Source organism: Leguminivora glycinivorella, chromosome 1, assembly GCF_023078275.1.
Source record: "Leguminivora glycinivorella isolate SPB_JAAS2020 chromosome 1, LegGlyc_1.1, whole genome shotgun sequence".
NCBI lineage: Eukaryota > Metazoa > Arthropoda > Insecta > Lepidoptera > Tortricidae > Leguminivora > Leguminivora glycinivorella.
This window is the reverse complement of record NC_062971.1, coordinates 6,077,459-6,103,331: the sequence shown is the minus strand read 5'-3', so window position 1 is coordinate 6,103,331 and position 25,873 is coordinate 6,077,459. Positions and strand designations below refer to the sequence as shown.

The window sequence follows — 25,873 nt, the reverse complement described above, 5'->3', positions numbered from 1 at the left end:
TTCATGGGATACAGGCGTGATTGTATGTATATATGTATATCATACTTTTGCCTGCAGCTTCGCTCGCGTTAAAGTCGGAAATTGCAGAATGCTCCGTACAAACTTGCCTCCACCCCATTTTAGGGAAGTGGGGGGCTAGGAAGAGCTAAGTAGCCTATGTCACTCTCCATTAATTTAAAAAATTACGTCAATTTATCGCTCCGTTTTGCCATGAAAGACGGACAAACAAATAGACACACACACACACTTTCCCATTTATAATATTACTTACTTACTGCTTACTGCTAGCCTTTCTCCGCAGACGTTTTGTCTGGTTGCCTTTGGCATAGGCCTCTCCCATATTTCTCCATGTTTCTCTGTCTAGAGCTTGTCTTCTCCACAAGGCTCCAGCTCCTTTCTAAATTCATTTTCCCATCTCATTTTTTGTCCACCATCCTTCCTTTTGCTGTCTCTTGGGTACCATGATGTTATGTCCTTTGACCATTTTTCTCTTTTATCTCGGAGCATGTGACCAGTCCATTTCCACTTTAGTTGCTTCATTGTCTGATTTACGTCAGTTATTTTTGTTCGTTTTCTAATGTTGTCCAACTTTATTCTATCTTTATAATTTATAATATTAGTATGGACTGACTATAAATAATCTTAAACTCAATAATGTTGTTAGTAAATATTCGACAACAAAGTCAATATGTTGAACTTGTTGGTTAGAAACTGGAGTAACGTGAAATGGGTTATTATGTTTGCTTTCAGTCCCGACTTATTTAAGTATCAAACTTTGCCCGACTTGTAAATAACGTAATCTAGACAAATATATTACAATGTTAAATCCATAGCTGGGCACCGTTAATCAAATAGTTAACTTCGATAATCGTTAATCCGTTACTTAAAAAGTTAACTTCGTTAATCGTTAAAGCGATACATTTCGGTAGATTTAACGGAAGTTAAAGTTAATCGATAATCCGTTAACACGTCATAAAAATAGGACTCCACTGTAGGTATCATGTATTTATATTTACTAAGTATCCACCAAAAACCATTAAAACATGTGACGCCAATTGGTAAAAAACCGAAATGTAATAATTACTGTATCTTCGGGCTTTTACCGCCGTTGGTTGGCTAAATCCTAGGTTTTACTTCGGATTGGTAATTATTGGGTCATTCATGCGGTCGCGATCGTGGTGCGTTGGTTCTTCAGATTGAGATTTGAGATGACAACTCGATGTTGTGGGCCACGATAACTTGGTAGAGTTGCGCGATTTGTCTGTCATGCCATGGTCATGCCTGATGATTGCACTCTATTCCCAGGTTAGTGATCGATCTAGCACGCCTAATAAGATTTAGAAGATCTCGAATAAGTGATCCAAAGTCGCCAATTGGTCTTTAGACTGTTTTATAACTGACGGATCAGCTTTTACCGATAAAACCTAGGTTTTGCCGTACTATGAGCTTTTACAGTAGCAGTAAGAACGTGGTTTTCGCGGCGCAGCGAGCCGCTTGGGGTGCTGGATTAACGATTAACGGACTCTATTAAATTTAACGGAAGTTAACGAATCCGTTAACATTTTTTAAAGTTAACTTAAAAGTTAATCCGTTAATCGAAATGTTAACTTCGTTATTTAACGGATTAACGAGTTAATGCCCAGCTATGGTTAAATCTCGCAATTTCTTCTCACCGATAAGACATATTTCTTGCCTAATTTTGGATAATTGAGACCAATTACCCCAATTGGTGCTAAAATTACAAACCTATTTTGGTTTTGATCTAATTATTACCTGATAAAGATACACCGGGTTTTGGCAGTGCGAATGTTTAATGCTAAATAAAAACTAAACATACACTGTTTTTACATTTTTGGAACTTAAAGGTTTTACAAGGTGAATTTATGGCTACAATTTGACTTAACCACATCTCGGACACTGGCGATTAAATATATTATGAAAGAGGCGCGTTTCTAGCACACATTATAAGCTCGTGTAGGTGAACGCGTACCATACTTGTAGGAGTGAGATATCGACAGTCCGCGTTTATGACAGGCGGTAACTGTGAGGTAACCGAGAGGGGGTGGGCGGCACTTTCAGCGGGGAGCGGGAGTGGCCATACTGTACGATAGTATTCTTTATTATACTGTGACTTAACGTTCTTCCGCCAACATGTTTTTACTGCGAAAACTATTCTTCTTCTTCTTCAGTCGCTCCCTTAATACTGACGATTGTGACTAGGGTTTCTGATTTCTCGACCTATTAGAAGTCTCGAGTTTCGAGTCTTTTTTTATAAATGGTAAAATTTTGATAAAACAATAAACAACAATATGATTAGTAGTTTTTATTGCACCACACTATCATAAAAAATGCGTAAGAGCAATAAAAATCTTATTTGAAATAAACATAAATCAAATTTTTACAAGAAAACTACAATTATAGTCTTGAAAATAATACCTAATCCTTTAACTTCCCCGCCTGTGCACGGGTTAAGTAAATTAAAATGTCATGTATTAAATCATAATGTCATTGAAATTAAATGTTTAAAATAACTTCTTCTTCTTCCTCGTTTCCTCATTGCCGAGGTTCGCGACCACAAGTAGCGTGTCTCCATTGAACGCGGTCATACGCCATGTGGACTGCACAGTATACGCTGTCGCCACACGATTTCTTCACACAGTCAGACCATCTCTTACGAGCCCCACCCCAAGAATGTTTACCATTAATTCGCCATATTATGTATTGGTGCTCTCATAATGTGTCCGAAAAATCTGAGGGTCGCTCTTGGCATATTTTAGAGAGCCGTGTGGTGATATTCAGTTCTTGCAAAATAGAGATGTTTGTTAGTTCTTCTAGCTTTTCAAGTTATACTCGTAGCAGTCTTCGCCAGCACCACATCTCAATAGCGTCAATCTTAGCCACATCAAAACTTTTCGGGGTCCAAGTCCATAAGTACATAAATATCGAGATTATTGAAATAATCGCACTTTATTTTGACGTCGGATTCCTCTGTTCTTCCAAATCTTGTCGAAGTGAGCCATAGCTAGCACTCTTCGCAGGTTATCAATGACCCAAGATACATAAACGCGCTGACTTTTTTGTAATGACGAATTGCTTTTAAATAACATGAGGCTGTCAAAACTAGCCAAAGTCGCTGCCAGCTTACGTTGGAATGAGAGGTTAGATCGCTTTATCTCGTTATAATTTATGACCGCCGTTCGACACCGTCCCCACCGCCTCGCGATGAGACCGGGCAGAAGGTAAAAAGTTGCATTTCACTTCAGGTCGTACTTTACATTCGGGCCTCGAGACGTCTCGAGTACCTGTCATTTTTTTCTCGTCTCGAATGAAGCCGAAAGTCTCGAGAAGTCTCGAGTTCGAGACTCTCGAGCAGAAACCCTAATTGTGACATCATGGCATTCTGTTGAAGACTAGGTCCCTCCACAGGCATATGTTCCTGGCCAAGCACAAAACGAATTACCTTATTATTAGTTAATTCTAGTCCTGGGCCTAATTAAACGTAAGTAAGTAGTGGTTTACATAAGTGTAGTATTTCTCGTATTCTTCCATATAAATAATATCAGAACCAGCAACATAACAAGTATTTTATAAAACAACAAATTATATGCGCCATATTTTTTTAAATCGCTCAGTCCCTGCAAGTAATCCAAAGTAGGTAGGTGTCATACAACAAAATAATGCTATAATTAAGCTCTTTCAAACGAGCCATGTCCCATCAGTATACATTTATGGGACAAAGTGCCCATTCCCCGTTAAGGAATTTTTAAAGTTTGAGACGGCAGCGTTATAGTTTCGATTACACGTGGAAGCTGTTTATTTATTATTAACAAGGGATACAATTTAGTTGCAATGCGGTCTTTGGAAACTTCACGATTTTGATCAGTTCACAGACTTGACCCGGTATTTGTTTGTAACCCCTTTGAGGGTTCTGTGGAACAATACTTGTAAGTTCGAATTCCTTCGCCATCTGTCGGATTGTTATGTCTATCAGTTCAGCCGTTCCGTACCGGCTAAACCGCCACATCTTAAAAAAATATTTTTGGAGATTCGGGTTGATAATCATTCAAACTAAGATTTCAATTCGAAAAAAATAAAAAGTCTCCTTTAAAGCTTTTTTGGAAGTTGAATATGGTCAACTTCTGTCCTGAAATACATTCACAAATCCAAATATCTCGTTATTGCACATGGCTCATAGTATACAATACAGGAAAATGTGACCTATATTACAATTAATTATCCCATAGAAACATCCATACTAATGTTGTAAATGGTAAAAGTGTGTGTATTTGTTTGTCCGTCTTTCACGGAGCGACGAATTGACGTGGTTTTTTAAGTAAATATAGTTGAAGGGATGGATTTTCTCTCTTTCTAACGCGACCGAATCTGCGGGCAAAAGCTAGTTTCTATTGGGTGAATCTTTCTAACTTATTATTAGGTCTACGACATCGAATCTTATTTGCGGGATTCATTTTCAATTAAAACAAAGCAGTGGAAGAGACACTTTTTTCATTGAGGGACAGCTATGTCCACTGGGTCATAGTTATAAAATGAAATCCTATAAAATGTCATAGCTAGTATATTTGTGACTAAACACTACAATGAAGCAGTATATTTTGGAGATTCACCCATTTAACAATGAACAAATCAATCAAGCCCAAATATAACATGATTTACCCATTTAGAACTATTTTACTGACGCACAAACATATGTCAAAATTTTGACTAGCGTTTTTTTATGATTTAGGCAGCAAACGAGCAGACGAGCCACCTGATGGGAAGCAGTCGTCGCCGCTCACGGATATAAGCGACATCAGGGGAGCCACTTATGCTTTGCCGACCTTTGAGAACCCTAAATAATAATAATAATAATAATAAAATACTTTATTGCACTACTACAACGACAACAGCTAAACAAACAAATAAAGAACTTAAATAGTAGGTAACAACAGGCGGTCTTATCGCTAAAGAGCGATCTCTACCAGACAACCTTCAGACAAAATGCCTGCTTCTTGAAAAAAAAATTTTTTGAGATGTGGTCGTTTAGCAGATACGGGAGGCAGTGCCAGAGGCGATGGTTTTGTGTTGTGTCTATAGTTTAGTGCCGGAGGAGATGGTCGTAACGTAAATAATTGCCTTTGTCTTGGGTGTCTGGTCTTTTGGAGGTTGTTTGTTATTTAGTTACGGACTCACTAAAGCGGACTTTACATTGGCGGTCAGTTACCACGTGTATAACTGGGTCACGTTCATAACTCATCATCCTCCTTGCGTTATTCCGGCATCCACCACGGCTCATGGGAGCTTGCGGACCCCAGCTTTGACAACTAATCCACGATTAGGCGTAGGCACTAGTTTTACGAAAGCAACTGAAAACTGAACTTTCAACTCCGAACCTTATTGGGATAAGTCCGATTTCCTCACGATTTTTCCCTTCACCGAAAAGGGACTGGCAAGTGTCAAATGTTATTTCGCTTATAATTTCCGAAAAACTCATTGCTACGAGCCGGGGTTCGAACCCGCGACCTCCGGACTGCAAGTCGCACGCTCTTACCGCTAGGCCACCAGCACTTATTTAGTCACGTTCATAACTACGGAAGCGATTTGTGATTGCGGTTTTCATGAGCAGGCGTAGCCAAAGTCACAATAATTAATGCTTCGTATCGGTCGAAATGTAATCGTCTTTGTTGCCCTACGGAAAAACGATAGAGATAGTCAAGGCTATGACTCACGCTGTGGATCGTGCACTATTGTAATCTTCGCTACTGGCCCCGGGTGTCTAGACAAGGGGATGAGGGTGCTTCGATATCGAGTTGCTGTGTGTCTTTCTATCATTCTTCCATATTAGCGCGATAGTGTCAGTTGCGTTTCGTTCACTACGAAGCGTAAGCTCTTCTGAGGTTGGCTAACATCCAGCAGCAGCAGTGTGGTAGCGATAACCGTGAGGAGTGACATTTCTGCTAATGTGTAATACATATATTATTTTTAAATATTGCTCTCAGTATTCTGCAATTACCGATTTCGTTTGAGATATCAGGTGCCGTAGCCAAATGGCATTCCTGCGACGCGAAACGAAAACGAAACGCCGCGAAAGGTAGTCTGGCTTTGTCGCGCCAATACGCAAGAGCGATAGAGATAGATATCTACGAGAGTTTCGTTTCGTGAGCGTTTATGCCATTCGGCTACGCAAGCAGAATTGAAACAATTGCATGGCAATTACAATATTAATAACTATTTGCCATGGTTGGGTTTTTCTTCTCTTAGATACTGTCAGTAAACAAGTGAAATTATATTTATTTGAGTAAGAAACCTCATTCGATTTAACAACAATGCTTAGCGAGCCAAGTAATATGAACTTAAACAGAGCGGACTGCCAAAAACAAGGCATTAAATTAGTTTAGTAAGTATTAGTCTGAAGACAGTAGATACCTAAGTATAAAATTTATAAATGAAATGAAATGAAAATAAAATGGAATGAAATTTATTTTTAATAACATATCGTTACATGAGACAAGTGTAGAGTTAAACTTAACACAGCAAAAGGGAGTGTAAAAGTATAATGGGTTGGCAACGCGCATGTGACACTCCTTGAGTTGCAGGCGTCCGTAGGTTACGGTGATCACTTTCCATCAGGCGGGCCGTATGCTTCTTTGCCACTGACGTAGTATAAAAAAAAACTTGACAAACTTTCAAATACTCTTCATGACTAAAATAATTCAAAAACTACCTGCCTGCTCATAGTGCTCATGTTGCACCGTGTGATTGGACTGTTATTTACCTCTAAGTGGAAAGCGAACGCCATCTGACCTTCCAACCCGAAGGGTTAAGTCACAGTATAAGGACGACTTAAGGCCTTATTGTTATTAGCCCGGACTGACAAATATAAAATGACATTTCGTAAATATGTTCCAAAAAACTCATTGTTACGAGCCGGGGAGCCCAAATTGAAAGTCACACGCTCTTACCGCTAGGCCACCAGCGCTTTATAATGAAATTTATTGTAATGTGATTTCATATGTTTCTGAGTATGAGTATTGTAATGTGATTTCGTATGTTTCTGAGTTCGTGCAATAAATTTGTATTGTACGTACATACATACAATCACGCCTGTATCCCATGGTAGGCAGAACACATGAAACCGTCTAAAGTCTTCAGTGCCACTATTGGCAAATAAGGGGTTAAAGCTAAAACGAAACTGTGACATTGCAGTGACAGGTTGCCAGCCTCTCGCCTAAGTATAATTTTTTTAAATATCCAATAGTCTAATTGTACGACAAATGGGAAGAAAGGGGGGCAAACTGGTGAAATTCAAGTTAACCCGTCACCACACAGGTATCCCATCACCACACAGGTATTATATTCATATTCATATTCATTTATTCATAAAATTAACAATTTTACATGTCAAAGTTAAAGTTAAATTATCATAATTAGGGTACAATACAATATTACATTTTAAAAATCGAAATACTCTCAAATAAATTCAATAATTACAAAAAATAATAATAATAGTATGTGATCGTATTGAACATTTTAAATTGCATTAGTATACAGGTTATTTGTATTGTATTGTAGGTATTCGGTGGGCGAGTCCGACTCGCACTTTTTTTTTTTTGTATAAAGATTGTATTGGTATTTTACTTTATGACACCCCAGATGAATAAGTCCCATTAAGTAGTTCGCAGGATGTGAGCGATATTGATAGTCCTTTATTGTTCCCCCGGCGTCGGCCGTAAAGCCGAGACGTTATACCCCTATAAAATGATTTGAAAAGAAAACGTATCTTTTACGGATTTAATTTCGTACACGTTACGGTTCTAATAAAACGTCACAGGCCTTAAGAAAATTCTGGCTTTTACATAAATATATGACTGAAAAGTTGAGTTTTGTATAATTCTTATCTTAGCTGTTAATATCTAGGTAAGTATTGTATTTGACAAAATATGTACATATTTCGTGAGAAATCAAAACATTAAATATTAGTTTTTTGGCCGCGGCTTCGCTCGCGTTAGAAAGAGACAGAAAGTAGCCTATGTCACTCTCCATCCTTTCAAATATCTCTACTTAAAAAATCACGACAATTCGCCGCTTCGTTTTGCCGTGAAAGACGGACAAACAAACAGACACACTGAGTTTCCCATTTATAATATTAGTATGGATGGATCAAAAATTTTACAGCACATAATTTTTTTTCTTACCTAAAAATATTTATAAATTATGATTTAAGGGCTCATAAAAAATATTTGATTTTCACAACATAAGTTAACTTGGGAAGCCCGCTTGTAATGTTAAATCAGTTTCAGAAAATGTACCTATTCCTTAAAGTCTCTCAACCTAAATATCTTTGGTTCGTCTTTTTTTTTAGACTATTGACTCTAGTCACTCCTGATGGAAAGTGAAGATAGAGTCTCAGAAAGAGCTCACTGATGCAGTAAATAGTCTATCTATTATGATATATGTATTTTACCATAGGTAAGTACTTAAGTAAATATATAATTATTATAAGAAACACATTATTATTTGCAAAGGTAAATGGCGACTGAATGAAAGTCGGACTCGCTTTAGGGAAACGTAATTTCGCCCTTCATTACTCTTTCTGATAATATATGGTCCTATTCATATATGTTTTCTATTTATTTATCAATATTTTCATAAGTGGCCTTAGAAATATGTTTCAAAAGAAATCTGTAGCATTGCTGGCGAAAGAAAATAATTTATCATTCATTCATTAATGTACTCATGCCTGTATTCCATAAGCGGTAGACAGAGCACATAAAACTGCTCAGTTTTAGTGCCATACTTAGCAATTAAGGAGTTGAAATAAATATAATTATAATAGATTGTGGTATGTACAGTCGGCTGCAGAAAAAAGTAGGCAAATTTGTATTCAGGGAGGTCTACTTTTCTTTGCAGCTGACTGTACAAGGGTGTAAAGTTACATATTTAGAGTGAGTGAGTAAATTTCATCCTGAGCGTAGTGGGACCTCAAGTATGTACGCTCAAGGTAGAAATAATTTTGCTACCATGTGACACATTTAATGACATTGCAGTGACTGGATGCCAGCTTCTCGCCTACGTTACAATTGAACCTATATCCCATAGTCGACTTCTGGGTCACCCACGGGAGGAAAAGGGATGGTGATATTCTTAACACGTCACCATAAGGTTCGGGCAAAGTAACTATAGTGTTTTTAATTTTTTTAGAGAGTATTTCAGCGAATATGACATTTAGGTGAAATAGAGCTATTTATACGGTGCGGAGGGAGGTTTTCGTGTTATCTTAATGAACAACTAAATAGTGCTCAAATATTTTTTACGTGTCCTGACTGTTTATTCAAATTAGTAGTTTGATTCATTTTACTGTAGGATTTTGATCTAGACCACGCAAATGGTTATAATAATAAATGTCCAGGGATTAAAATATGGACTAACCACGGACTAATGTTTGTATGAAAAACCGGCTCCAAAGTGGTTGTCCGTTTCGTTTTGAAGTGAGAAAAATAAGGAGAAAAATTGTAAGACATGTAAATTATATAATTAGCTGTGACTTGTGACAGTATTTTTCAGTATTGAATGACTTAAATTTTAGTCAAATTTTTAAATGTATATTCACGTGTATATAAAAATATTTTTTATTTTTTTAATTCTGTGCTTTAATATTTATTGTAATGTATATCTATGGGTCATTTGGCTGAAATATTGTTTTTATTTGATTTGATTTGACTTGAAAAATAAGAAAAAATATCAGTAATTTCCTCTACTGATGTGCCGACAGAAAGTTTCCTAAATTCTGAAATTTTCACATAGGAAAACTTCGGAAACTTTCCAAACTTTGTACAGACAATTTGTATGGATGGAAACTTTCCATTTCATAAAATTAAATTCCCTTTATTTTTCCCGAAAGTTTCGTGAATTTTTCAAGAAATTTAAGATATTTTTGGAAAGTTTCCGCAACTTGCACATGATTAATTTCCTCAAACAGCTCTTCGTAATAATTCACGCCTTAAATATGACAATAATTCCTGAACAATTTTTACGATGTTACACAAAAGGTAACTCGGGAAGCCATCGGAGCGTAGCGACTCAAGCGGAGGATTTCTGAGCCCCTACCATGAGATTTTTTAGGGTTCCGTAGTCAACTAGGAACCCTTATAGTTTCGCCATGTCTGTCTGTCCGTCCGTCCGTCCGTCCGTCCGTCCGTCCGTCCGCGGATAATCTCAGTAACCGTTAGCACTAGAAAGCTGAAATTTGGTACCAATATGTATATTAATCACGCCAACAAAGTGCAAAAATAAAAAATGGAAAAAAATATTTTATTAGGGTACCCCCCCTACATGTAAAGTGGGGGCAGATATTTTTTTTCATTCCAACCCCAACGTGTGATATATTTTTGGATAGGTATTTAAAAATGAATAAGGGTTTACTAAGATCGTTTTAGATAATATTAACATTTTCGGAAATAATCGCTCCTAAAGGAAAAAAAAGTGCGTCCCCCCCCTCTAACTTTTGAGCCATATGTTTAAAAAATATGAAAAAAATCACAAAAGTAGAACTTTATAAAGACTTTCTAGGAAAATTGTTTTGAACTTGATAGGTTCAGTAGTTTTTGAGAAAAATACGGAAAACTACGGAACCCTACACTGAGCGTGGCCCGACACGCTCTTGGCCGGTTTTTACGTTTTAGAGTACGTTACTCGAAAGCTTACAAGTCAAAAAGGTCCGTCGAAAATGTCTGCCATTCGTTCGTATGCTATATTTGAAAGCATTTAAGTCATAGGGACCGACCACGCGGAATGATCTTAAATATGTATAAAGTTGACCAATTTGTATGAAGTTGATATTGTCGTTTGCACGGTGTCCGCTTTACTCTTTTAAAATACTCAGTGAACTTAATACAATCTGGTGCCGAACGCTCTTCACAGTCGGTTTGCGTGACACTACCTCTAAACTCAGCCTAGGAATGGTGGAACTAAATCGTGGCGGCCAACCGGCGTGCAACAACCACCCTCGACTATATTTAATTTTATCTGCGAACGCGCCATACAAACGTCGCAAACGAAAGCCCGTCGCACGCCACCCGCGCATCATAAACTTAGTCGTTTTTCAGTGTGATGTAACGTAAATCATAACATTTTCTCCCTGTTACTTTCTTTAACAGAGCTATTGTGGTAATAATATACCTACAATTTAAATGTATTTTAGTGAATTTTTATGGAGACATCTCAAGTCAACAATCACTCAAAATTGAAATTAACCAAATGTTAGCAAAAAACACGGTTACTTCCACGTATATATTACCTATACACGCAATAAATTCAAATTTTGGCTCTTTTATTTCCTCAAACTCAGATCAAAGTATTATATATACAATACAATACAATACAATACAATACAAATACTCTTTATTGCACACCTCAATACACGAAACAACATAGCAAGTATAAACAACAACTTAAGAGGTAAAACAAAATCAACAGTTATTTAAAATTACCTATACTTTCTTCATAATTTTAGTTGAAGCATTTTTCCATACATTGAAAGTAATTTTTCGTGACATTTTAAAACTTCAAGAACTCGTGTTAGAGGTGCTGCATAAAGAAACACGGAATATCTACTTAGGTACCTACCTGCTGCCAATTTGTATTTCACTTGCTTCCTGTTTAGCGACTTCCGTCTGATTTTTATTATATTCCATGTAAAGCCAACTGACTGAATATGTACGTTTGAATACTGTATTTATTTAAAAGAGAATCCTTTGTTTTTTTGCTGCGTAGAACATTTTTCTTTTTTGGACTAATTTCTCCAAATCAAAGAATATAATGGTATAATTCTCGATGAAGTGCAAACTTAAATCTGACCTTTAACGAAGAAAATACGAACCAAGGCATAATTATAATTAATACCACGCCCGTTTCCCAGAAGGGTAGGCAGAGATCACGGATTTCCATTTACTACGATCCTGACAAACCACTTTCGCTTCACACACTTTCATAACGTTTCTCATACACACTCGTCGGTTTCGAGTACTTCTGACCTGGCCTTTTTGCAATATTTACCCTATTTGATCAAGAAACTTAACTGATGTAGATATACAAACAAAATATTCTTCTAAAATAATATGTATCAATGGAAAAGAAAATAGACATTCATAATAATAATTATTAATTTCGACTCATCTTTCAAGAATTTATTCTATAATTTAAGGCATCCAAAACTAAGTAATATCACAAATAAAACAAGTAACAAGTAATAGCAAGTAAAATATTAAACAGCAGAAAACGTTCCAAGAAATAATAACTACACAAAGGTATCATTTATTTTATGTTACGTCTTTCTTTTCTCTACAAAATTATTTTATTGTATACAATACATACCAACATAATAATTATAATGATCTTTAGACGAGCCTTTATTGTATACAATATCAAGCTACCATTATTAAACGTATACATAATCTATATACTACTACATATAACTACGGAATGGGAAGGCTCACTTGTGATCCGACACGCACTGGGCCGATTTTTAATAAAATTGTTTCTGTGAGGTGCCTAATATTACGACATTGTTGAAAATACTATAATATATACAGTGAAAGTACAAAACTAGAATGAGTTATTATTATCAATAAAATATATATATTTATTTGTATACATTTTGTACTAAATCTTACAGTTGCTGATGTCTCCTTGTAAGTTATTTGCGAAATAACCTGTGCTAGGAGGCACCGCTCTTCCTAACTATAATGTAATCTTAACTTACGTACCTATTTAATTACCATAATACCAGTCCTACATAATCAGCGATCAATGTACTAATCAAAACCAACTTCAATCCTTGATAGTGGTGTGACATCGAATTACTGTTTAATGACTACATACATAACTGTTGGTAATATATTATAAATATTATAATGAAGCTGGAATTAATCTGATTAAAGACTGTATGGCGTAAAGAGACTAGCGTACGAGTATTGAACGCGCGTCACAAAACTGACAGTGAGTTAATTTTTGTTAACAACTTACGCTAATAGGGATGACGACTACATAAAAAATGGCATTCTGTTTAGTCCGTCAGGTAGATCGTCCAATAATACTGAACACATATTTTTCGCTTTTTCTAATTAATGAAAAAATACAAAGATATAGAGCATCAAAGTTCCGGAGTGGGGGCTTGTGACGTCACTTCTAATTAAAAATTGTACCTAGGCGTGACGTCACGCGAAACTTCAACGCATTGTATCGTCGTCCTTTTTCGTTTACGAGAAAAAAGAAAAAATACGTGTCTAAAATTCTTTGACAATCTAACTGACGGACTAATTAGTTTTTTTTAGTCGTCTCGCCTATTGGGGTGGCCCAAATTCTGAAAATACCCATCGATCAAGTGGTGTTACAAACACCATTATGTAACTTTTCGCACGTAAACCCCTGCTCCTATCGTTACCATGACCACTAGTCGTTTAGCCGCGGCCGAAATGGACAAAAGTAATGTACTGAAACACATTAACTACCGAACTAGCTTACTTTTATTAGTTCCCGGCTCAGTCACATGAATCAGGGGTTAAAAGATAAGTAAACGCAAGAAGTAAGCTTTAAGTGATTGCACTATACGTAGATAAATTGTTTTATAATAATCTACGGCTATGGCGATAGTTTTTACAATATTTATATCCGAGCTACATTTCATTCTAAAACTGATTTGTGTGTATTCAGTGATTTATTTGAATATTTGCGTTGATTCCCGTATTTGATTCTGAAAAGGGTTCGAAACGTCGAGATATATTAACCCATAGATGCTAAGCAATAGTCTAGACAATTGTTTGCCAACACCAAAAAACATAATATATGGCAAGTTTACCTACCTACAGCGCCAAGAGCTACCAATAGCGCCAGTATCGCGTTTGAGTGGCGGCCTCAAGGAGGAAAGCGAGCCCGCAAACGCCCCGTACACACCTGGAGGCGGAGCGTTGAGAACGAGCTGAGAGAATATGGACTGAGCTGGAACAAGGCCAAGGCGGTGGCTCAAGATAGAAAGGCGTAGAAGGATCTTGTGGAGGCCCTATGCACCTATGGGGTGCCTTAGGACATACAACAACATGGGAAGTTTATGGACCAACTTTTTGTTTTGTCTGGTATACGAGATAGCTGATTAAGAATTAAGTTCTGTTAGACAATAAAGGACCAGAAAGACCTGTTTGACCTTCAAGTGACACAGTGGCATCAGATCGCACAGGATAGGAGCGAATGGCGGAATCTAAGTGTCGGAGGCCAAGATCCACTTCGGGTTGCTGAGCCATCGCAGTAGTAATAAGTAGTAGTAGAGAATAAAGCTCAATTTAGTATCATTATTATGACACGTTTATGTCTAATCTAATAGTTTTACATTTTAAAACATATATTCCGTTGGCAAGCTTTTTCTAAAAAAATCTTCAGTTGTCATCAGTTGTTATAATCTATAAAAAAATATTCATACGAGTAAGTCACGTTTGCAAGTTATATCTTAAGCCGCCACAGTAAACACTACTGCTAGACTCCACGAGACACACAAAAAAACATCTAAAAGATCCTCTCTCAACCAGAAACTCGTATTCAACACTAGACCGCCGACCGTTGCTCACATAAGTGCTTCACATGGGACTTAGAAACGTACGCGCAACTTCAGTATCCTAACTTGATGAAAACCTGGATGTTCTAATAGTTCACTTATAAATAAATAAATAATAAATAAAAGTAGTGCCGAGAAAACATACTGAAAGGTATGTAGATACCTAACTGTAACCGCTGTAGGTTGTTTACTAGTCAGAAAAGAAAATCGAAAAAATATTATTTGACTGAGACGACGGGCGGTTAAAGTGACGTTGCTTGGCGTGATAAAATGTTAGTTTGACATCATTTGATGTTGCGAATAATACTATCACGTTGCGAGATACGAAGAATAGAGTGTGTATACAAGCCATACAAGGTGTTTCAATGAACGTTATAATGCACGTATCCAGGTCTCAAAATTCTACGTAATTAAATTTTGAGAATTTTTTAACAAAATAAATAAATCCAATTCTTGAAGTGTGGTCACTCATTGTGACGTCATGGCATGACGACAGTTGTACATAGGTGTCTTATCAGTTATCAAGGTGTTGATTATTGTGACAGGTAACATGTCATAATGCATTTTCTTCATAAAATGTCAGTCTAAATAAACAAAAAGGTGAGTTTATACTACAAAACTAGGTTCGAACTATTTTCTCTTAACAACCTAGGTGGTAACCATGTTGTGACCAAAATAACAGGATTTGGGAAAACAATGATATTAATGATTATTAACTAGTTTAACAACACGCGACCTAACATAGTGTTTTAGCAATAGGAAGACGAGTTCGAAAAACATGTTTTGTATTACGTTCATTGAAATACCCTGTATAATAAATTATCATAAATAAAAAGCAGGAAGTCAAAATACTGAATTCAGGCATGTCACTGTGTAAGAACCTTTCTAAATGTCTTGTTTACTCCAGTAAAACTTGGCAACTTAGAATTTATGTCACACGTGTTACAATTTAACGGCAACTTCGAAATCTCAGTCGTTACTAAGCGGCTCCGAGGAATAAGAAGATTATTAAGTGGATTGCCATGTTTGTTAAGATGTTTGTCGAGCACTTGATTCTACAAAGTTTATGTTACTGTTCAAATTAACGTCTTTTAAACTTCGCTTTGTTTCGTCATGTCATTCACAATGACATACACATAACAAACAAAATTGGTTACGTATTAGTAAGTGAAAAGGGAAAAATGAGTTTGTAGGTCTAGCTGGTTTCCTCTTCCGATCGAATTTCTCAATTGATTCTTGTAAATATTCAATTTCTGACGTAGTCATAGAGGTGCGCAAGGTTTTGTAGCATGGAGCGACTTAATAATATAATAAAAGGGTCTCCCAACAACGATCAATCTTAATACTTCAAAGGAAAATGTAGATAACCCAGGTATTCTTATCATATGTAACAGGAGCAAAAAGCTATTACATCGAAAATTCTACTGGTAAGTAACTATACTAACTAAACTTTATGTCTATCGCTCACTAAGTTTTGGGTCGAGGTGGCTATTGAGAGCGCTAAGTAGAGCATGCAATGTGCTCTTCTTGTTCTTGCAATGGCCATCTCTTGTAGCGCTTAGTTTTATACGTGTATCACATGTATGTATGCTCAAAAACGCCATACGCTTTTCCCATAATTCATTATTTAAGTTTAGAAGCTAGAATATTTATGGGTGTTATAAAATTCCCGTGACACTCAAACATATTTAAAAAGATCATTGGAAATGGATCGAAACATGTCGAACGTTATATCGACTTAACACGTGAGTAACCCGCATAAAATATTTATGGGTGTTAGTTTTTTTTTTTAATGTAGGTATTCGTTTGATGTTACAAATATTTATAGACACTTTAAGAAAAAGTCAGTAACTTAAAAATGTATAATTATAGGGAACTTGGCTGTAGTTAAAATGAAATATTTTATTGTATGCACGAAATAAAGCATCAGATCAATTATAATAGTACTAGAGCCCACGACCAAAACCATGTCTCAAAGCAATACGGCAAAAACCCTATAAAATCGTTAGATTGTATGATTCTGAACCCGACTAGGTATGTAGTAACGGTCGAAAGTGTAGCAACTGCGTGGGAGGCCATTTCTGCTGTGTCAAAAAAAAAGGCAGTCGGTATTATAGCAATACGTCTGATAGTGAAAATGTACATAGATTTTATAATTGTATTACGAAAAAGTTTGTTTTCAGACATTTTGCGCGTAGCACATAGCCTGAGCGCATTTTTGAAAATGTCAAAAATTAAGCCGACCTGTATCATAGCAATACGGATAATTTTTTTTTTTACTTTTCGTATTGCTGCCATGATTACCAAAAACCTGTTTTCAGACACTTTAAGTGTAGCATATACTCCCATAATAGAGAAGGTGCTACACTTAATTTGTCTGATATAAATTTTTTGCACATGTGGACAACTTATTTTATCATGTCTAACAATTTTCAGACATATTGCTATGATACCGATCGGTAAAATTTGTTAACATTTTCAAAACGGTCTCAAAATTTAATGCGTTCACATTTCCGTCTGAAAATTGTTTTGTTCGCATCAAATAACCAAAATTTACTAATAAATAAGATTTTCAGACGTATTGCTATGAGACATTTTTTTTGTCTCATTTTTAATTTTTTTAAGTGATTTTACGGGTTTGCGCTACACCACTAACGTCTGAAAAATATGTTTCCGGTATCTCAGAACTATCATTCAACTACAGTCTGCAAATCAGACATATTGCTATGATGCAGTTCGGTAAAATTCTTTGACAATTTTGAAAATTCGGTCAGATCAAACGCTACGCGGAAAATGTCTGATATTGGTATTTTCGAGTTCAGGATAATCGTATCTATCGATTTAATGCGGTTTTGGCTGTATTGCTATGAGACAAAAATTTTGGTCGTGGACTCTCGTACTATAAGAAAAACATGGGCAGAAGTTATTTTTATTTGAATCTAAATTCTATTTAATAAGTCAGGTAGAAATGTATAAAGTAAACTGAGTTCACCGTGACGTTACTCAATTCGATTTCATATAAATTCCATATCAGCAAGTCGTTCAAATTCGTTTAGACAGCTGATTTGACTAGAGGTAGCAAGTAGCCTATTATTAATTTCAAATGTAGGTGTATTACGTTGTGATTACCATATTACAAATGTACCTACTTCATACTAAAACTGAAATACATATTAAACATGAAATTAAAAATATCCCAAATTATACCAAAGCCGTAAAACACCGTATCTATAGTAATATTAATAATTCAATAATAGCCTTTTTAACTGCGAAATAAAATACAGTATAAATGTAAATTATATTAGCGTTAAAGAACGTGTCATTTATAACGTTTTATTCCAAAGTGCTTAGTGTTAACAGTGTTGAAAAGAGCCATATAAAAGTTCGTGGGAACCTCGAACTCAAAAGCACACGTGCCAAGTGCATAAAACCAAACGTGCCAATAAAACCGTACCCTCTCAAATCAGCGGGCCGATTTTCGAGTCTCACGCGTTCGAATTCAGAAAATTGTCACTGAAAATAATAAGCAAGTTACCGTTTTCAACCGGTATTTTAGTGACAAAATCCCGCATGCGAGATTCAAAAATCGCCCTCCAGGACCTCACACCGAAACTCACTCGCGAAGTCGTTCCCTATGCTCTGAAGTAACAAGTCCTCGTGACTCTGTGTGGGCTGAAGTTCTCGTCCGTGGACTTCGATGCCCTCATAGGTCATGTACATGTGAATATTGTTCGCTAGTAAAAAGCCTCCTGTTTCCCCGACTAGGTATTTGTACGATGGTGTGTCGTATAGGATCATTATTCGGTTCCATCCAAATCTGTTGAGAGATAATATTGTTTTGAGGTTGCCAGCGCCATCTGTTGGCGAGTAGTCAAAGTGTCCATGTTTTGTTTTTGATTATAGCGCCATCTCGTGGCGAGTAGCGGTAATATCACAAGTTTCAACTTAGTATTTCGTGCTTTTCTGTTTAGATAAAGAAACTGTTGATCATAACGTTAATTTTGAACAATAAAAATGTATTTTCTTTCTGATTGCTATATTAAATATAATAAACAACACATGTAGGTACCTTAATTTAACGGAGTCCGGCGACTAAAATAAAAATTGCTTATATCTAAACTTACTTGTATACTGATTGTTGAGATACGTTTTCAGGTTCTCTGTGTAATTTCTGCCGGCATCCGAAGTAGTATCCCAGGGCGTGTAGATAATTTCTTCTTTCTTCAAGTAGTTCGCTAAGCTTTTCATCATAAGGTGGCAGGAGGACATCCCAGCGACGTTCACTTGCGCCTCGGGCTCGATGATGAGCAGCAGTTGTTTCCAGTCGAAGCTAGATGTCGTGCAAATAAAACGTGTCAGTGCTCAGCCACTCGAGTGCGAAAAACAGTGAAGGAGTGCAATGGACGAAAGTATCCTAATTTGACAGCTTGAAAATCAGTATTTTCAGATATTTTATATTTATCAGTGATGATGTTTTATCAGGTGAATTTATGTTATCAAAAACTTCTGTTTTGATGATCTTTTTTATGAATCTCCAGGGGTTTTCTAGTGACTTGGGAAAGTATTTCATTTATAGGTTTAAATACAGTAAACTGTATGAATAAAATTGTTCATGGAGTGGGCTTTTCTCTAAGAACTTTTTCAAGTAGTGATGTGGTAGAATCAGGACCAGGGCCCGTAACTTTCATGCCGATGACATAAATTTGACGTCACACTGCATATAGGATGATTCAGAGTTTTATTTAATGATTAATCATTATTCATAAATCATTTTAATCATGACTTCGAAACTAATCTATTCATACGTGAAATAATTAATACCTACTTGATACTTGAAAAGTAAATTAAATTATTTGTTTATTTTTTATACATACATTTTATTAAATAGTTTTGTACCATATTTCAATCAATTATAAAACAAAACAAATTGTTTCCTTTTCGTTTCACGTATCGAGTAGGTATTAATTATTCCACGTATAAACTTTTGAAGTCGTATAAACGATAAACGATTAAACGTACGAAACGAAACGAAACGTATAAACGATTAAATTGATTAATGAATAATGATTAATTATTACAATAGAAAGAAATAATATGTGAATCATCCTATATGTAGCGTGACGTCAAATTGATGTCATCGGCATGAAAGTTACGGGCCCTGATCAGGACCAATGTGATAATGTGGTACCTATGGGCAATGACATTTATTATATAACTCCGTATAGACAGATAAAGTCTAAGAAAAAAACGTACCTCAGTACCATAAAGAAAAAGGTCAGCTAGATGACGCTAATATTAATATTTGACATTTTAACACATATCAAGCTAATAATATGAGCCAAATTGTCAAAACTGAGGTTCAAAAGTTTTAAGCCTGTGTTAAGAGATGGCAGTCTATGCACTGTGATTACACATTTTACTTCGACAGTAACTCTCTATAATACTCGATCCTCTTTGCTATGGGACTAGAACCTCAACGGTGGTGAATTATCGTGCGAATTGCAGTTGCATTACTGCAAGTCAAATTTACTTGATAAAATAACATCCTACGCCTGTAAAAAGTGATCACTTTCTTTTATTTTGTTAAATACTAACTTTATAGCCTCTGAATACCATATAATACGGGACAGAGAAAGTCAATACAAAAAAGTGTAACCTTGAAATGTATGGGCTTTTTAAGCTTAAAACTAGATGGCGCTCTTTCGTAGCCTGGAATTGGCTAATATCATATTATCTAGAAATATTTTTGCGTGTTTTTATTTTTTATAAGAAGAAATGACATGATTCTTTATTTTAATATCATGATATCACGTCAATACACATTTAAAAAAAAATGTAGGCATTATCAGTGTAGTTATGATAGTATTTAATAGATGGCGCTAAAAAAATGAGGTACCATTCTTAGTAGGTTTGAATAAGTCACACCCGAAATGCGTTGCGTATTTTCTCTCTATATCCCTAATTAATAAAATAGGGACAACCCTAATTGCCTACTTTTGTGGACTTTATAGCCCTGGTGGTGAACGTTGACACTTATGATTGATTATGATTTATTGGTTTACTTTTACTACATATAGGTACACATATATGCACATACACACGTACAGTCACTTGCAATAATATTAGGGTGCATTGGGGTAATTTCGAAAGGAAAATCTTGATATATGTTGAAAATAATGGTGATTTTAATGTGGCTTTTTAATTTACCCCAATGCATTCTACTTCACCAGGTCTGCTAATAAGTATATTATGTGAGTCGCTCTAAGGACGGGAGAGAGTTGATGTATATTGCTAACGAGAGTAAATTAAATCGCGACAGTTTGCCGAAGCCTGTTTGCCACCGACGTAGTATAAAAATCATTCCACGCAAATGAAAACACACCCTTTAAGGTTTTGTACCATCATGCCGAGCGCTGTCGCTAGCGGATGCAAAAAGTTCAATTAAGTGATTTATTTTTGTTGGCTTGGCTATTTTGCAATCACGAAGTTTTAATAACTAAAGCTGGTTTCAGTTTTGCTTCAGTATTCAATTATTATTAGTTTTAGCTTATTGATATCTCAATACAATTTTCATATTTAAAGTAAAAAAGTTACAGTAGCAATTGCTTATTATATAGTGATCGTCGTAAATGTCATTATGTAAACAATTAAATTTATAAAAAATAAATAAAAAAACATTGACTATATCAAAATCAGTTTTATACTTAATCATTATATCATTAATTATTAAATTATATTAGTTACACAATGAAATAAAATAAAAAATACGACCCCACGGACCCGAGTGTTCCCGAGAGTCGGTCAGGGTCTCCGTCTCCGGCGTGTCTTCGTCGGCCGGAGTGGAACCCAAAGGGGACCCGCAGGACTCTCAGCTCTGGCTTGCCTTTATTGGCCGTCCAGAGAGGAACGTCTGAGCTGTAGCTCCAGGGGTGGAAGTGTCAAAGGGCTTATTGCCGCCGCGAGTAACTTCGGAGAAAGCGCAGCAGCACCACCTCTCGACACCCCTGAGCCACTCATGCCGATGTTGCGCCTGGCCGTCTCTATACGATGGCGAATCAGGTGCCCATCTACCGAGTAGCGAGTCAGCCTCGATAACTTGTGCCAACAATGTTATGGCAGGTGTCCGATTTCTTTTTGCAATAGCCCAGTCTTTTTTCCATCCAAACGTAAACCATAGACCAGTATTCTATCCATATTATTTACAATAGTTTCCCATGCCTGTTGAAACCGATTCACGGGTATCTATTAATGTGCCTGTGAATGGGTTCCAGCAGGCGTTCTACACGACATCAAATATCTCGAAATGGCCTCTACGTGTTGGATCTATATCCCCACGCATGCCTTATAAATGACCGGGCTCAAAAGACCCAAAAGTTTTAATACGGAGAAACAAATAATAATTATAATTATAATTGTAGTCACCATAGTATTACACACAGTAGGTACCCATCAATAAGTAATTTAATTATTTAATAATGTCAAATTAAAATAAATAAAAGAGAAACTGTCTAATAAAAACATGCCAAAAGGAAATCCTTCTTTATGGCGACACTCAAATAAAAGAAATCAAACCATTATTGATCTGTTTTAGCGGCCAAGAAAGTTATTATTGTACCTACTGATTATTTTTTTAAATGTCTTTTCATTTCAGATATGACATTTTTGCCAACCCTACTGGATTTTAATTGAATAACAATAAAATCAGTAGAATTGGCTGAAATGAAAGACCACTGGGTTTCCTTATAGAGGCATTATATTTTAATTTCATCATTAATTCTATCATAAAATTCAGGGATGTAATAGAACAACGCAAGTTTTCGAATAATTTTCTTAATATTTTTTTGGCAAAAATCTCATTGTGGTACAAGGCTTTTCCCGATTATTTTCCTTTCCAATTTCAACATTTTCTGTTTTGGCAATGCCAACATTTTCCGTACCACGTTCGTCCGTACCACTCCATACCAATAGCGGTTGCACCCGTCATCCGTCCTAACCATTCAGTACCTCTTCATTGACAGAACTCAAATAAAATCAAAGCCATTCCTATATTGGCAATGACAATCCATCGTTTGTACGTGCAGTCACGGTTCGTAAATTAGGGACTTCTACTCGGCAGTGAGTGGCACTTGAACACAGCGCGCCACTCCAAACGATAAGAGTGATAAGCTAAAAGCTGGAGTCACGCCATAATTCGTGTTTGTGGTGTTCTTGTTGAAGCTTTAAACAGTGAATTCAATAAGGGTTGGCAAAAATATAAAATTCCTCCAGTGGGTGTCATAGAAGCCGCTTGTGGATAGGTTCTTGTAACTTGTTCTATGGACACTGGATTATTTTTTGGTATCGTAGTTCATTTAAACTCATATTTATAACATCAATTACTTCTTTTGGTCTCAGGACAATCATGGTTACAATTTTTGGGTTTCCTCGTGTTAATGGAGCACGGTGTATAACGGAGCGACGACAGTCACACAATTATCTGAACAAACACTTGATGATTGAAATTTGAATGTAGCACGTGCTCAGATATTATGAGCATAGTAAGCACCTGAGCTGCTCCTGAGCTGCTTATAAAGATATTTTCAGTTTTACTTCTCGACGACCGGTCTGGCTCAGTCGGTTGTGACCCTGTCTGCTAAGCCGCGGTCCTGGGTTCGAATCCCGGTAAGTGCATTTATTTGTGTGATGAGCACAGATATTTGTTCCTGAGTCATGGATGTTTTCTACGTATCATCATCATCATCCTCCTTGCGTTATCCCGGAATTTGCCACGGCTCATGAGCCTGGGGTCCGCTTTGACAACTAATCCCAAGATTTGGCGTAGGCACTAGTTTTACGAAAGCGACTGCCATCTGACATTCCAACCCGAAGGGTAACTATACCTTATTGGAATTAGTCCGGTTTCCTCACGATGTTTCCTTCACCGAAAAGCGACATAGATGTTTTCTATGTATATAAGTATGTATTTATCTATTTAAGCATGTATATCGTCGCTTAGCACCCATAGTACAAGCTTTGCTTAGTTTGGGGCTAAGTTGATCTGTGTAAGGTGTCCCCAATATTTATTTTTTTTTAATTACTTCACGGGACCCTAAAGCTATCAAAAGTACTGTATAATAAAACTTGTAATTTAATTAACTTCCCCATCTTTTCGATATTATCTTTATCCCCAGAAGGCTCGATTTCACAAAAACTTTCAATAGATCCATCCTGTTTTACAAATTTCATAGTAATGAAAATCACTTTTATACATTAAATTCTTTAGCTGTTTTTCAATTTTTTATTGGCAGGCATTGGGATTATGTATACTGGAGCGGCGGATTTCATCGATTTTTAACATGTTATTAATGTAATTTTTATATTATCATCAATTATTCGGAAATTCATATTGCTAAAACATTTTTGTTATTGAAGTGCTTTTTGAAGTGAAATGTTGCTGAACCGATAAATTTTATATTATTATAACAAAAGGTTGTTGGTAATTCAAAGAGGTTTTTTTTTTCTAGTTTTGTAATTTACCGCTCAACATCCATGATTAAAAGTAATAGAAGTGGTAATTTTAACATAATAAACGTAGGTACTTGTCTGTTTATGTATTTTCCGTGGGTTCTGTAGCTAAAACAATGTTTTAACAACACAAATTGATAATATTAATATTGATACTGGACGGTTTTCATTTATTGATTTGATATAAATTCAGGACATTTCGTGTTCCATTACTACATACACCACGATAATATCAAGCGAGTATGGCCGAAATCAGTCTAATTGACTTTGCCACACTAATATGCCGAAATCACTCTAATATATGGCCGAAATCAGTCTAATTGACTTTGCCGCTCGAATATGGCCGAAATCAGTCTAATTGAATCTAATATGGCCGAAATCAGTCTAATTGACTTTGCCGCTCGAATATGGCCGAAATCAGTCTAATTGACTTTGCTAATATGCCCGAAATCAGTCTAAATATGGCCGAAATCAGTCTAATTGACTTTGCCACTCTAATATGGCCGAAATCAGTCTAATTGACTTTGCCGCTCTAATATGGCCGAAATCAGTCTAATTGACTTTGCCACTCTAATATGCCCGAAATCAGTCTAATTGACTTTGCCACTCTAATATGCCCGAAATCAGTCTAATTGACTTTGCCGCTCGAATATGGCCGAAATCAGTCTAATTGACTTTGCCGCTCTAATATGGCCGAAATCAGTCTAATTGACTTTGCCACTCTAATATGGCCGAAATCAGTCTAATTGGCTTTGTCGCTTCTAATATGGCCGAAATCAGTCTAATTGACTTTGCCGCTCTAATATGGCCGAAATCAGTCTAATTGACTTTGCCGCAAAGGACGGCGTGACAATAATTATCATATTTATGATTTATCCAATTTGCCTCGTTAAAACACTGATCACTGTTCATTAAGAGTTCATACGTCTACCACTAATTTTGAGTAGGTAGGTAGTAGGTAGTAAAAGTACGAACACGCAATACCACCTGTGACAATGAGTGAAAAGACCAGACACACTTATCCCCGTAGGGCTCACTTACCCGTATTGACCAATTACCTTATGGATCTATTTTTACACTGAGTATTTGCTGAGACGTTCTGAAATTTCATACTCTACTAATAGCTTGTTTACTCGACAAGTGAATAAAGGTTTCAAGTTAGGTTTCGCTCTTATGAACATTTATTTTGATTCTCAACGACGCAGAGCGCTTTTTGAGGCACTTCCATTATTGAAGCAAACAAGACTATCATTGTTTGTTTGACTTCTTTTCTAACCCTTCTTTTCCGCAGAAAAGTCTTAGGAAGGTTAAAATAAAAACCGGCCAAGAGAGTGTCGGGCCACGCTGTAGTAGGGTTCCGTAGTTTTTCGTATTTTTTTTTCAAAAACTGTTCAACCTATCAAGTTCAAAATAATTTTCCTAGAAAGTCTTTATAAAGTTCTATTTTTGTGATTTTTTTCATATTTTTGAAACTTATGGTTCAAAAGTTACAGGGATACATTACATACACACATATACATACATTACACACACACACATACATACACATACACACACATATACACACACACATTGGGATACATTTTTTTTAATTTAGGAGCTTTTATTTCCGAAAATATTAACAATATCAAAAAAATATTTTAGTAAACTCCTATTCATTTTTAAATACCTATCCAACAATATATCACACGTTAGGGTTGAAATGAAAAAAAAAAAACACTCCCCACTTTACGTGTAGGGGGGTACCATAATAAAACACTTTTTCGGCGT

At 36.2% G+C, this 25,873-nt stretch overlaps 1 protein-coding gene across 3 annotated transcripts in view; it reads right to left on the bottom strand.

The window, feature by feature from the left end:
* LOC125226211 (atrial natriuretic peptide receptor 1-like) overlaps positions 1-25,873 on the bottom strand; it is a 499,228-nt gene that overhangs the window by 290,876 nt on the left and 182,479 nt on the right. For 2 of the 3 annotated variants that reach the window (XM_048130138.1, XM_048130148.1), the window contains one exon: positions 18,724-18,929. In XM_048130138.1, coding sequence (XP_047986095.1) covers positions 18,724-18,929 — 206 coding nt within the window. Of the gene's footprint in view, positions 1-18,723; positions 18,930-25,873 lie in introns of those variants that run through there. The other variant, XM_048130155.1, reaches the window with a different exon arrangement.